The sequence below is a fragment of the Mesoplodon mirus genome, assembly GCF_964341445.2.
Source record: "Mesoplodon mirus genome assembly, chromosome: 10".
Taxonomy (NCBI): domain Eukaryota; kingdom Metazoa; phylum Chordata; class Mammalia; order Artiodactyla; family Ziphiidae; genus Mesoplodon; species Mesoplodon mirus.
This window is the reverse complement of record NC_138986.1, coordinates 50,982,432-50,997,685: the sequence shown is the minus strand read 5'-3', so window position 1 is coordinate 50,997,685 and position 15,254 is coordinate 50,982,432. Positions and strand designations below refer to the sequence as shown.

The window sequence follows — 15,254 nt, the reverse complement described above, 5'->3', positions numbered from 1 at the left end:
TCCCAAGAAGGGAAAAGAGTCTGGCCAGTGGTGTCATACTTCTTCATAAGAACTAGAGATCTAGTTCCCTGGTAGCCTAGTGGTTAGGATTCCAGGCTTTCACTGCCATGGCCCAGGTTCAATCCCTGATCAGGGAACTGATGTCCCACAGAGATCAAGGATGGAAAACACATTTTCTTTTCTCAACAAATTCTTAGAAATCGTGACTGCTCCCTTAAAGAAATGTTTTTTCTTTGGTCTTTTAAGCAAATTACTGACACATGCACAACATGGCTGAATCTTAAAACATTCTGTTGAACCAAAGAATCCAGACAAAAGGAGCACTGGCTCAAGGACACAGAGCTTGGGATTTGAACCCAAGTCTGGGTGACTTTAAAGCTTACCCCTTTCTACTAGTCCCCAGCCTGCCTCTTGGTTTCTAGTCTGGGCTGTGGGTCTGCTATTAGGGGAGGCCCTCAGCCAAGTCCCTTCCTGTGTTGGAAAAATGAGAGGCTTGTATTGAATTGCTTCTAAGATTCCTTACAGTTCTAATATCCTATGACTCTGTAAGTCTAGTTCATTTAAACCATTTACTTATTTTTGAATAGTCAACAGTCACATGATATAAAATTCAAAAAGTTCCATGGGGTATGTATACATGTCACAGAGCAGAGGAGACTAAAGAGACATGACAGCTAAATGCAATGTGGTGTCCTGGATGGGAGCCTGTGACAGAAAGAGGATATTAGTAGAAAAGCTGGTGAAAGTCAGTTTGGAGTTTAGTTAATAGTAATGTACCACGGCTGGTTTCTTAATTTTGACAAAAATACTGTGGTCATATAAGATGAGGGGAAACTGAGTGAGGGGGTACATAAGAACTGTTCGTATTATCTTTGCAACTTTTCTGTAAATCTAAAATTATTCCAAAATTAAAAGCTTTTTTTTTTAAGAGTTCATATACAGTGAAAGGTTTTCCTCTCAGCTCCATCCACTGGGCACCCAGTCCCCCCAGTCAGACAACCAGTGTTGCTTGTTTCTTACATAATCTTTCAGAGATATTCAATGAATAATCAGAGGAAATATCTATATTATATAAATATCATTTCTCAAAACAGAAAGTATGTGAGATAAATTCCTGGAAGTGGAATTCCTGGGCTTATAGTTGTTTTTTGTTTGTTTGTTTGTTTGTATTTTTGCGGTACGCGGGCCTCACCGTTGTGGCCTCTCCCGCTGCGGAGCACAGGCTCCGGATGCGCAGGCTCAGTGGCCACGGCTCACGGGCCCAGCCGCTCCATGGCACGTGGGATCCTCCCAGACCGGGGCACGAACCCGTGTCCCCTGCATCGGCAGGCGGACTCTCAACCACTGCGCCACCAGGGAAGCCCTGGGCATATAGTTTTGATAGTTATTGCCAAATTGCCTTCCATGGTGGCTGTGCCATTTATCCTCCTGCCAGACACTGTGTTTGAGGGCCTCTCATTTCACCAACACAGACTCTTGTCTGAGAGACCAGTTCACTTCAGTTTAAGTCATACTGTCAACTCCCAAAATATTCTTTTTTTTTTTTTTTTTTTTTTTTTTTTGCTGTACGTGGGCCTCTCACTGTTGTGGCCTCTCCCGTTGCGGAGCACAGGCTCCGGACGCGCAGGCTCAGCGGCCATGGCTCACGGGTCCAGCCGCTCCGCGGCATGTGGGATCTTCCCGGACCGGGGCACGAACCCGTGTCCCCTGCATCGGCAGGCGGACCCCCAAACACTGCGCCACCAGGGAAGCCCCCAAAATATTCATGAACAAACCTCTCTAGAATGCTGCCAACAGAACATGGGTCTATTCTGAAGCACGTAGCCAAGGCATGCAGGGCAGCTGCAACGGCCAGAGGCAGCAAGGCTATGAAGAAGTGTGAGCAAATGAATATCATTCCTAATTTCAGTCACTACTGTCCTCAGGAGAGGACATTCACAGAAGGCCATTGTCTCTGCTCCCCAGCACACAAAGGGTCAAGCCTCACAAATTTGCTCATAGTGGAGAAAAAAACCTCAGCAGGTCAAAGTGTTCAGATTACAGGTCCAGGAAAATCCCTTTGCAGAAAGAAGACAGCAAATCCCCAGTGCAGTTGAAAGGACAAAACTTTCTTCACCCTCAGAGACTCTTCAATGAATAAACCAGTTAAACGTGGTTTGGATTTACTGAACATGAAAACAACTGGATTAAAGTATAATCTGGCTAGAAAGGAAAGGAAATGTACCGAGAAAGCTAAGTAATGACAAAGCTGCAGTGTCTACGTGTGCCAAGCAGGGATGGCCATTCCAGTTTTATAACCAAATTATTCTTAAATGTTTAGCTTTCCTTTAGATCAAGATAATGAATCTCTGCTTCCATTGGCCTCTTTGATAACAACACTGGCATCAAGGCAACCGTGTGAGCACGAGGGACAGTGATGCCCAGGAGGCCGGAGGCCCTGGCTGTCAGGATGGATGTTTTGGCCTGGGCCCTGGCCTGACTGCCAACAGTCTGTGCAATCCATACAGAAGGCAGCGTTGCACAGGCACAGGCTTTAGAACCAGAAAGACCTGGGTTTGTATCCCAATGTCACTTCTTACTGGCTCTGTGACCTTGGACAAATTACGTAACACTGTCTCTTCTCTTGGTAAAATGAGGATAACACCCATCCAATAGAGTTGTTCTGAGAATTAAATGAGGTAATAATGTGAAAAGCTCAGGCTGAAACCTAAGTCCTCAGCTGATGGTCGGTCGGTCGTTTCCCAGTTTCCCTCTCATGCATGCACACCAGAACACTAATACCAAGTGAACCTACCCCACGCCACGCAGACTCAGGCACATCCAAATTACGTTCTATTACAGGAGGGTTCTGAATTTTTCACACTGTGGGTTCCTAACCCTTTCTGTGCCGAAGATCCCTACTCATGTTTATAAAAGCACAAAACACATAGGAATACAAAGGAAACCACACTCAGCCAATTTGTTGAAATACATTTATCCAAGTATTTTTTTTTAACTTGTAAAAAAATATGTGCTTTTTAAAAAACACGTTAAATGAGATCTTGGGGCGGGTCTGATCACTACAGTAATTTTCAGATAGTGAAAGTATTTCAAGATCTGCAGCACTAAATGTGATATTTGCATTTTTAAATTAATGACAGTCACAAGTTCTGCTTATACTACTACTTTGGTTTTCTACTACATTCATAATGAAAAAATGCTACATTTCAGTTACAGAATACTAAAGACACAACTTTTTTTTTCCCATCCAAATTGAGACACCAGGTTAATAACTCAGGTATTATAAAATATCACCACCTCTGGCCTCAAGATGACTGATAAAAGGCATTTAGGACTTCCCTGGTGGCGCAGTGGTTAAGAATCCGCCTGCCAACGCAGGGGACACGGGTTCAAGCCCTGGTTCAGGAAGATCCCACATGCTGCAGAGCAACTAAGCCCACGTGCCACAGCTACTGAAGCCTGCATGCCTAGAGCCCGTGCTCCACAACAAGAGAAGCCACCACAATGAGAAGCCTGCGCATCGCAATGAAGAGTACCCCTGCTCACCGCAAGTAGAGAAAGCCCACGCACAGCAACGAAGACCCAATGCATCCAAAAATTTAAAAATTAATTAATTAATTAATTATTTTAAAAAGGCATTTAAAAACTGTCAAACCAGCACTCCTTTATTTTACTCTTCCCCTCTGGCTTCTTTCAAGATTTTCTGTTGATCTTTGATTTTCTGCAGTTAGAATATGAAATGCCTGTGTTGTTTTGTTTTGAATTTATCTTGGTGTTCTCTCAGCTTCCTGGATCTGTGGTTTCTTGTCTTTAATTTTGGAAAGTTCTCAGCCATTAGAACTTCAAATATTTCTTTTGCTCTGTTCTTTTTTCTTTCTGGCATTCCAATTACACATGTGTTACACCTTTTGCCAAGATCTCAGTTTTTGGAAGTTCCATTGTTTTTTCTATTGTTTTCTCTTTGCATTTCAGTTTGGGAAGTTTCTACTGACCTATCTTCAGATGCACTGATTCCTCCCTGTTTTATGTTGAGCCTAGTGGTGAGCCCATGGAAGCCATTCCTCATTTCTATGACAGTGATTTTGATTTCTAGCATTTCCTTTCTTTTTTTAAAACTAAATTTATTTATTCATTTAATTTTTGGCTGCATTCGGTGTTCGCTGCTACACGCAGGTTTTCTCTAGTTGCTGGAAGCGGGGCCTACCCTTTGTCGTGGTGCACAGGCTTCTCATTGCGGTGGCTTCTCTTGTTGTGGAGCACGGGCTCTAGGCATGCGGGCTTCAGTAGTTGTGGCTCGCAGGCTCTAGAGCGCAGGCTCAGTAGTTGTGGTGCATGTGCTTAGTTGCTCCGTGGCATGTGGGATCTTCCCGGACCAGGGCTCAAACCCGTGTCCCTTGCATTGACAGGTGGATTCTTAACCACTGAACCACCAGGGAAGCCCTCCTTTGATTCTTAAAGTTTCCATTTCTCTAATTACATTATCTTTCCATTTTTACATGTTTTTTTTCCATTAAAACTTTTAACATATTAACCAGTTATTTATTTATTTATAAATTTATTTATTTATTTTTTGCTGCATTGGGTTTTCATCGCTGTGCGTGGGCTTTCTCTAGTTGCGGCAAGGGGGGGCTACTCTTCGTTGCCGTGCGTGGGCTTCTCACTGTGGTGGCTTCCCTTGTTGCAGAGCACGGGCTCTAGGCATGTGCAGGCTTCAGTAGTTGTAGCACATGGGCTCAGTAGTTGTGGCTCGTAGGCTCTAGAGAGCAGGCTCAGTAGTTGCTCTGAGGCATGTGGGATCTTCCCAGACCAGGGCTTGAACCCGTGTCCCCTGCATTGGCAGGCGGATTCTTAACCACTGCACCACCAGGGAAGCCCTTGTCTCTTTCTTAACTCTGGGTTTCTCTCCTCCTCAGGTCTGTCTTGCAGCTTTTGGCTGTAATCCACTATTATACTGGAGCCCTGGTGGTGTGGTGGTAAAGTGGGGGGCAAGGGCACATTCTGTAGTTTCCAGATTAAGTCCCAGTGTTTAGTTGGCCTGTGACCGTCACAGGTGTTTCCCAGGGGTATATCTTTACCCCCTGTGCCCCTTCCTCCCTTCTTTGGCTGCAGCATTTCCCTGAAGTCTTGACCCCTGTTGACTATGTTTTATTTTTCCTTTAGGTGAGATAGGAAGGCTAGAGGGGCTGGTGTGGGAAGAATGCCCTTCCCCCATCAGGGATAAGGCTCTGGAAGTCTTATCCTGGAGAGTAAGCCTTTGTAATAAAGAAGGTTCTGGTATTTCACACTGATTTTTCATCTCCTCTCCCTGCCAGAGACATAGGGGATCTTTCTTGATCTTCACCGTGGGAATCTTGTGGGATTCCTGGAGATAAAGCCCAGGTACATGTGGGGCCCCTCTAAGACTGTAGTCTCCAGGAGTTACTCCTGTGCTAGAGCACACTCAACCCCCAGCAATTCAGTATCAGTATTACCGTATGTGTGTTCCTTACCAGTTTATGGCTCTAGCAGTTCCTGCTCCAGGTAAACAGGTTTTGACTGAGTCTGGCTAGATAAGCCTCTCTCCAGATTTGGGGGTGGTGATTTGCTCTGCAACATCAATTCACTGATGGGTGGGTCTAAGAAAAGTCACTGATTTTCAGTTTGTCCAGCTTTTCCTTGTTGTAAGGACAAGGGTGCCAACTTTCAAGTTATTTACACGTTGGGGCTGAAACTCAAGTCCGATTTATTTTATTTGGAATGGCCTTTCCCCTCCCTCCACTTGAACTCCTGTGTCTCTTCCATCCTCACATTTGCCGTGTCTCCTGTCTGTACTGTGTGAGTCTTTTCATGACAGTGTCCTAACAAGACTGAGTTTCTTGAGAAAAGGGCCTTTGTTAACCTCTGGTCTATGTTAACACTGTGCTCATATAAAACGCTTAGTGTTGCTGTTTGATTTTACTGGGTCACTTCCATTTACGGCACTCATTCTAACAGTAAAAAGCATCTGTGGTGAGGCGTTGACCCAGCATCCTCTAAACTTCCTTTTGTGCTTTTAAATGACTTTTCCCGGTCTCAAGGTCCTATTTTCTTAGCAAAGTTGGAATAAGGCAAACTTGATTTACTGTAAATCAAGATTTACAAAAGTAATTTCTCAAGATCTGATAAGTCCTGACTTTTTCTCAATTTCCTCAATTTTCTTTTTGTAATGACTTAAGTAGCCAGGTTAAGATCAAATCTAACCAAATACCAGGAAATCAAAGGGCCTCCTAGCTAAGTGCCCAATCTTGGCTGTTTCAGAGTTACCTGGGAAGCTTTAAAAAAAAAAAAAAAATCCTGGACTCAGTCTTAGACAGTAATTGTGGTGCACAGCTAAGTTTAGGAAAATAAGATACTTCTGATCAGCTAGCTCTCCATGCCCCAAAGTGCTTTTTATACCCACACTTAAAATCAAACAAAACAAAATCAATTCACTCATTCACTCATGCTCAGCCTAAAGGACACTGGAAACGTTACTGGAAATTCACCCTTTCGTTCTATCAATAAATTTACTGAGCATTAAGGGCTGGGTAGGTGCCAAGTCACAGGCCTGGTCCACAAGAAGGAAGTGAACCAAGGTATGGCTTTTAGAGGCAGACATCCTTCCAGTCTAAATCCAGAGCCATCACATCCTAGGTAACCTTGGGCATATTACTTAAGCTTGCAGAGCTTCAGTCTTCTCATCTGTAAAGGATAATATTATTTACTTCATAGGGAAGTTCTGTGACAGAGATCACAAAGGAACTATCAAGGAAAACATACTCCATCCTCCTAAAACAGTTTCTAACTTGTTTCCCAGTCCAAACACTTTCATATTGTAATAATCACAGCTAGCACTTACGGAGCAGTTAACCTATAAACCAGGCAGTGTGCTAAGCTACCTGTTCATCCATACCTCAAACAAATTTTATCTGTAAAGGCTTAGAGGCCAACAGCCTCCTCCTTTCATTGGCTATATTCACCCAAAACAGGCAAAGCAAGCTGAAGCAACAGGAGTGGCCCTTAACAAGAGGGCTGAGTTAAAAAGATGCAGGATATAATAAAAAGGAGATGCTCCCTCATGTCCAGCCCAGAGGTCATCATGACTACTGAGGGTCATGACGGCAGAACCACTGAGCAGGAAACCAAATACCAGATAAACCTATCCAGGAACTGCCATGGGCTTAGTGGTACCATTTGCTGCTGCTACTGCCCCATCTGTGATTCCCACTGCCATTGGATAGCTATCATTAATTCTTTACATGTCTCAGGCACTGCTGTTCTGTGGATTTTACATTTGGTCCTCAACAACTATAAATTACTAAAGGCACCACTGCTGTTGACCCTTTACGTCTTGCAGGAGTTGGGACAAGGTGATAACTTACTGAGAGGACCCGGAGCCTGAGACTCTTGCTGCATAACTCACTGCCAATTTAACTTCTATTCTTTTAGGAAGACTTTTAAGGGCTTCTGGAACTTCCTCCTATATCATTAGAGTTAACAGCGCCTGCATTTTTACTTCACAGGGTTAAAGGTGTCGTTTTAATACAGTGGTGGTGGTGGTTTCAGTTCTCTAAGAGACAACACTGAGGAGTACCTCCTACATTAGGTAAAAACATGTTACCTAGAATAAACCACCTTTCATCTAACTTGAAACCTTCAAGTTTCTAAAAGCAGGCCTGCCCTTAGGAAATTGTAAAGACTAAAAGTAAGCAGGCCAGTACAACCCATCCTAAGCCACACTATTCCCTTGTCTATAAATGATCAAAAGCAAAAGAATTCCACAGTGAGTAGAAACCTTGGCACTGTTGACATTTTTCTGTTGTGGGAGATGGTCCCGAGTACAGTGTAGGCAGTTTAGCAGCATCTTTAACCTTCTGCCCACTAGATTCCAGTAGCATCCCCCAGTTGTGATAACCAAAAATGTCTTGCGAGGGGCTTCCCTGCTGGCGCAGTGGTTAAGAATCCACCTGCCAATGCAGGGGACACGGGTTCGAGCCCTGGTCCGGGAAGATCCCACATGCCGCAGAGCAACTGAGCCCGCGCGCCACAACTACTGAGCCCATGTGCCACAACTACTGAAGCCCGTGCGCCTAGAGCCCGTGCTCCACAACAAGAGGAGCCACTGCAGTGAGAAGCCTGCGCACCGCAACGAAGAATAGCCCCCGTTCACCACAACTAGAGAAACCCTGCGTGCAGCAACAGAGACCCAACACAGTCAAAAGTAAAAAAAAAAAAAAAAAAAAAAAGTCTTGCGACATTGCCAGATGTTCCCCAGGAGGCAAAATCATGTATGCTTTAGAGGAATTATTGAGTTTAGCAGAACTACCATTACTCTGTTCTGCATACCAAAAACTGACAACCTTTGATTTGACTGCTCTAGCTCACTGAAACACAATTCACAGTTGTTTAGCTCTGTACTTTTATAGAACTGTGGCATATTTAAGCAACAAAAGATATTACAGAGCAGCTCTGACTTCTTCCTATGATATCCATCTGCTTGGGCGACATCGTAGTTTGGTCAAGGCCTAAGCTGATTTCCTCTCAAACGGACTGACCTGTCTCTACATGAGACACTTCTGGAGTGCAAGGGCAAACTTTCCTTACCTTGGAGTTTAACTCTAGGTCACAACGGGTCCCCAAACCGCCAGATGTTGTGCAGATTCAAATCGGAGACCACATTCTGGCTGTAAAGGTCTGGCCGCAACACAAGTTAGGCAGCAAGGAGTCATGCATTTGCTGGTTTCTTATCAATAATACAAGTCAGCTAGAACACTGCCCTTCTCCCTTGGTTAAAGAGAAGAAAGCGTGCCACTATCCTAAACCAAACTAAAGAGAAAGCATGAACCTGCTGACTAAGAAAACGGTTATTACACCCTTGCTAAGTTTGTTTAAACAAGTCACTCAGATGAGCTAGGGAAAAAATTCTTCTGAAAAATAGGGGGCATGCTATTGACTTATTTTAAAAGGCCTTTTGAAAAGAATGACTTGAGATTATAGAGCATTTTCCAAATACACAAAGTGCTTCATAACAACTCAGTAAGCTTTAAGGAATGCTTTTCCTAGTACATCACTTTTTTTGTTGTGTAAAAGAAAATAGCCCCATTCAAAGGGTAGTAGCATATTTGATATCACCACTGCTTAAAGAGGAATGGAGTTACAGGAATGAGAAGTATATAATTAGTAAATAATCCCTCTCAACAAGTGAGTTAAGTAGGAAAGTCTTCTGAAGGGAGAAAAGAAAAGCCAGGAGCAACACAATCGGTGCATATCAGAAATGCATTTTTATTTTTATTTGAAAACAACTTAAATTTTTAGACAAATGATTTTAGTATATAAATTTGATTTTGTTTTTATACAGAATATAAAGATTTCCCTCACTGATCTTCCATGTGAAGGGGATTACAAGCCTAAGCCTGAAGGGAGATACTTTCTGCACACAAGTGTGTATCTTACGTGTCGGGTACTGGAAACCAATGTGTAGTGCTTCCACACATAAATTAGGTCAAGTGACACCACATATTAAAAAGGGGATAAGAGAAAAATTCTATTAATCAGATTCAAGAAGCAAACATGACACAAAAACTGCAGGTAAGACCAAATGAGTAACTTTAGTTAGGACACTGCAAGTTATACTAGAGTAACAGGTTTGTGAAGCTAGAGTGTGTACCACACATTAAAACAGCAAGAAAGAACTATTTATATAGAAAGGCTGGAATGAGGGATTTTTTTCACGAAAGCAAATTAACTTCTTGTAAACTGCCAAAACAAAACAGAACAAAACTGAGCATTATGAGTGTTAGTATACTGAAGGCATATTATACCAGTTTTTGTGCAGCATGCTAAAGTTAGTTAGAACTTCTTCACTGGTGCATATGAATCATTAATAGTCATGGAAAGTTTTTCTTGCTTCTTGCCAAATTTCAGGCATGTCTTATTTTAGATGGAGTATAGCTTTTATCTATAATTTCATCCTGTAAAAACATATGAAGACAACGTTCATTCTGTGCCAGAGGATGACCAGCGACCCTAGGAATAAAAGATACAAATTCAGTCCAGTATTTTATAAAAGTGGTGGAGGGGGACCAAACATATACATTTTAAGGTTAGGAAGCACAAACAACTTAGTAATAGTAAGTGTTATTCTGGACTGCCCATAAAGCTATGGTCTATCAACTAACAGTATATTTTCTTTCCTTCAGTTCATAAGGGTAATTTAGAAAACATTTAATCACTAGTTTTGCACTGCCTCTGGCGTATGTACCCAATTAACTTCTTTACATATTAGTTGGTATATTCGTAAGAAACCTAAATGAACTTTAATGTTAAAAGTGAAACAATGTCATTGATTCTAAGAATCCATTTTAAAGAAGGAAAAGATATAGGATTATAGTTAGAAATACACTGAAGTTCAATAAAAGCCCCAAAATACTAAGAAATAGGCACAAATGTTCAGGTTTTTTTGTTTTTGTTTTTTGCTTGCTTTTAAACGTTTCCATCAGACTAAACACAAGATCAGACTGGGCAACCAGACTTTATTTCAGAATTTAAAAACATGCAAGCTAGCACTGCCTTCTCCAAAAGGAAAGTATGTTCATAAGAAGACAATGAAGGTTGTGTGCTCTCAGATAACTAGAAGTTAAGGGCTTTGTATAACTTTCCCTCTGTTTACCACTCACAGATCTTCAAATTACTAGATAAAAATTAAAGTATTGCTAATAAATAAGCTCACACAACCGTATTCTCTAGGAGTTGACTTTATTTGGTCAAACTTAAGGGCAAATGCACAATTATAGTGAGCCCTTCCCAGGCATAACTCTTCCAAAAAAAAAAAAAAAAAAAGAGGCTATATTTCAAATAGGAATAAAATTAAAAGCTAGAGTTTGAGTTTATTAAGTTTCTAAAGTAAAAGATAAATGATACAGTCTCCTTACATTTTCAAAAGAATATATTTTGCCACAAAAATTTTAAATGTGCACCTTTACACAAGACATGCTGATGATACTTCCATCTGCAATCAAACAAAATGATTGCAAGTGTATTGAAGTTTTACTGTTCATGCTAGAACATACCTTAAATCAGAAAGAATCATAAATAAAACTATTTTTTAAATGCTGTAATTTTAAATGTAATTTGCATAAATTAACCAAGAAAAACAAATATAAAACTTAGGTCAACACAAAGATACTCGTATTACTCACTCAAGTGTGTTAATATTTATCACGGTATTCAACTTGTTATATATTTTCACTTTGTTTAAATGATACAAAAAGTTAGGAAATGACCAAAAAGAAAAAGCACCAGTTTAGTCTAATATCTAAATTAATAAACAGCAGTCACCTAAAGACATCTCAGAACACTATTCACTCTTAGACCCTAAGAACAGAAAGCACTTACTTGTTTATAAACTGCTCCAGCCCTTGCTTCCTTTCTTCAATAAAATTGTCATCAAATATTCCATCATCTCCTCTAAAAGGAAGCTGACGCAAAAATGCTTTCCCAGGGAGTGGGGGAACTACAACCTAAAACAAGATAAGGAAAGAAAGTTCTTGAACATGCTGGCTGAGTTGGGAAAATTTATAGAGCATAACACGAAGACAAAGTATATCTTCACTATGAGAACCATCCCATTGTTAAACTAGTTTAAATATACAGTAAAAGGGAATCAATAAAAATACACTGAAAAATGATTCAGTGTTTTGGAGGCAAGATAACCAAAATGCCAGAATAGTCCATCAGACCAAAGCTCCTCAATGGCAGGGCCCACAGCTTAATTTTCATTTTTCCTGGACTTATCAAAGCACAAGTATACAAAGTGAATAATCAATACTGAAGTAAAGGCTACCATGCCCCTCAGACAGTTTAGATGTCACTTGGGGAAGACAATGCTTTATTACAATGGTAACTGAAGAGATCAAACTCAACTCAATTAAATGAAGAAGTAAAATACTAACATTGTTCTTTCTGGCATGGGCAGCTAAGAATTCTGTGGTAAATTTCTTCCACCTCCTACCATCTGCATATAATCTTTCCTACCTGTGTTTGAGGTGATGACAAAATAATCAACTCTACTTGTTGCCACTCTTCCATTTCCTAGGCTAAGAAGCACGTCAACTTTCTCCCAAACCCATTATCCTATCTTTCCCCAAAGACCTGTCATTTCTTCCTTCCCACACTAGAGGAACATCCCAAATTTTCCCTGTCAAAGCCTAACTTTCCTCTAGGGACAATTTATGACTGATCTCCCTCTTCTGGGAATTATCTGGAGCTCAAATATTTGTTTGAATTATATAGCACCTAGCTATTTATTTCACAGGTTAGTTGGGTTCTCTATCTCAGGATTTCTCAACCATGGCACTATTAACATTTTGAACTAGATAATGTACAGCGGGGAGGGGTTTCTTGTACACCATAGAATACCTATTCAACAGCATCCCAGGCCTCTACCCACTAGACGCCGCCAGTAGGCACCCCACAGTTGTGACAATAACAGTGGTCTCCAGACACTGTCAAATGTCTCCTGGGGAACAAAACTGCCCCTGGTGGAGAACCACCAATCTACCCTATTAATGCTTTCAAATCAAGGACCCTTGTCTCAGGCTTTTTATGGTTATTTTAAGAAAAGCTGGGCATACAACAGAAGCTCAAATGTCTGTTAAATGACTAACCACTTAGGTGAATCCTTATCTCATGTTAAAACAGAGAAAAGGTGTGGGCAAACAAGTCAAACAAGGAGAAATATAAATAGTAAACACCAGTAATAAAATTATACATATTCTAAGAGGTAAAACCTAAAACCCTTGATGCAGAGTTTCTATCCTAAAACGATAATTCAACAAGGTAAAAAAGGGAAAGATCATACAACTTCTTACAGATCAGCAAAAAACAAAGAGCAAAAAAACACAAAACCAATGCCCAACATAAACTTTGTAATTCCTTCCTAGATCTACTCTCCCCAGATACCCAATGATTAAGACATCTAAAGATTTGTCTTCATAAGTTTGCTTTAACATTCTTAAATCTCTCTCCTATATTAGCATTTGTCAAGTTGAAGAGTTAAAACCTGCAGGGAACTTACAATTAAAAAATAGGGATCGGGGGCTTCCCGGTGGCGCAGTGGTTGAGAGTCTGCCTGCCGTTGCAGGGGACACGGGTTCGAGCCCCGATCCGGGAAGATCCCACATACCGCGGAGCGGCTGGGCCCGTGAGCCATGGCTGCTGAGCCTGCACGTCCGGAGCCTGTGCTTCACAACAGGAGAGGCCACAACAGTGAGAGGCCCGTGTACCGCAAAAAAACAAAACAAAACAGGGATCAGGCTTCCCTGGTGGTGCAGTGGTTGAGAGTCCGCCTGCCGATGCAGGGGACATGGGTTCATGCCCCGGTCTGGGAAGATCCCACATGCCGCGGAGCGGCTGGGCCCGTGAGTCATGGCCACTGAGCCTGCGTGTCTGGAGCCTGAGCTCTGCAACGGGAGAGGCCACAACAGTGAGAGGCCCGCATACCGCAAAAAACAAAACAAAACAAAAAAAACAGGGATCATGACCACTAGCTGAGCTCCAGAAGAATAGTTTATATGATGGGCAGGGAAAAACATCTGTATTTATAAAGCTATTATAAAAAAAAGGAATATAGAACCAGTGTGTTAAAGAAATGACCACCATTAATTCAGGGTAGAATTTAGCATGAAATTTAAGATTAAAGATTACTATGTATTATCATCCACAGAGATACGTTCTTACTAATACTCAAAATACTCATTGAAATGGATGGTAAGGTTGTAGGCAACAGGATTAATCACCTACAAAAATTATGAGTGGTTTGTCCAGCTAAGATCCCAAAGATCTTCAACATCAAATTATTTTTCCTTAAGCAGCCTGAAAAGATCTACTTAGAATTCTTACACCAATTTAAAAGTAATGAGTCTGATGATATGTGTGTGTATGTGGGGCAAGAAGTGGACAGAAGGATATCTGGTCAGCATAATATAGTGAAAGCACACTGAAATAAAAAAAGCTAAAAGATTGAACCATAATGACCAGTAAATACAATAAATGTCATCTACTTTCTAGTCTAGTACAACAGATCTTAATTAAAAGTACTAATATATAAATAAAACAATTTGATTAATTGTTCTTAGCAATACTAATGTAAGTACAACTTTCACACAGCTTAAATGCCCCAAATAATTATCTGGTCTAATGTTAAAAGTGAAGTACTGTGCGTCAAAGGACAACGTCAAGTGAAAACAATCCACAGAATGGGAGAAGATTTTTGCAAACTGTAAATCTGATAAGGGACTTGTAAGAGGTTTTTTGGTTTTTTAGTATATTCTATATATAACTAATAATAAAAGAAACTCAATTAAATGGGCAAAGGATCTGAAAAAAAATTTCTTCACAGAAGATATGTAAATGGCTGATAAGTACATGAAAAGATGATCAACATTATTAGCCATCAGGAAAATGAAAACCACGAGATACCACCTCACACACGCTAAGAAAGCTATAATAAAGAAATCAGATAATATTAAATGTTGGTGAGGATGTGGAAAAATGTGGAACCTTTATACATTGTTGGTGGAAATGTAAAAATGGTATAGCTGTTCTGGAAAAAATAGTCTGGGAGTTCCTCAAAAGATTAAACAGAGTTATCATATGGCTGTAAATCCATTCTTAGGTATATACCCAAGAGATACAAACACATTATGTCCATACAAAAACCTGTACATGAATGTTCACAGCAGCATTATTATTATTTTTTTAAATATTTATTTATTTGACTGCGTGGGTCTTAGTTGCGGCATGCGGGACCTAGTTCCCTGACCAGGGATTGAATCCGGGCCCCCTGCATTGGGAGCATAGTCTTAACCACTGGACCACCAGGGAAGTCCCACAGCAGCATTATTCTCAATAGTCAAAAAGCAGGAATGACCCAAATGTCTGCCAATGATAAATGGATAAATAAAATGTGGTTTATCCATACAAAAGAATATTTGGGGGAAATAAAAAGAAATGAAGTAGTGATTAACAATACAATAGGATGAACCTAGAAAACATGCTCAGTGAAAGAAGCCAGTTAAAGAAACCAGACACAAACGACTACACATTTTATGCTTCTATTTATATGAAATGCCCAGAACAGGCAAATCCATAGAGAAAGAAGATTAGTGGTTGTTTAGGGCTGGGTGAGGAGAAATTGGTAGTGATTACTAACGGGTATGGGGTTTCTCTTACGGAGTGATTACAATGTTCTAAAACTG

General features: G+C 40.8%; 1 protein-coding gene across 1 annotated transcript in view; it reads right to left on the bottom strand.

Annotated features, from left to right (window-relative positions):
* Window positions 1–9,259: 9,259 nt before the first annotated feature.
* SNX3 (sorting nexin 3) overlaps window positions 9,260–15,254 on the bottom strand; it is a 44,343-nt gene continuing 38,348 nt past the window's right edge. The window contains exons 3-4 of the mRNA XM_082633950.1: window positions 11,392–11,516; window positions 9,260–10,023 (exon numbers count right to left, since the gene is read on the bottom strand). Of these exons, the coding sequence (XP_082490076.1) occupies window positions 9,918–10,023; window positions 11,392–11,516 (231 nt within the window). The 3' untranslated portion in view covers window positions 9,260–9,917. The remainder of the gene's footprint in view (window positions 10,024–11,391; window positions 11,517–15,254) is intronic.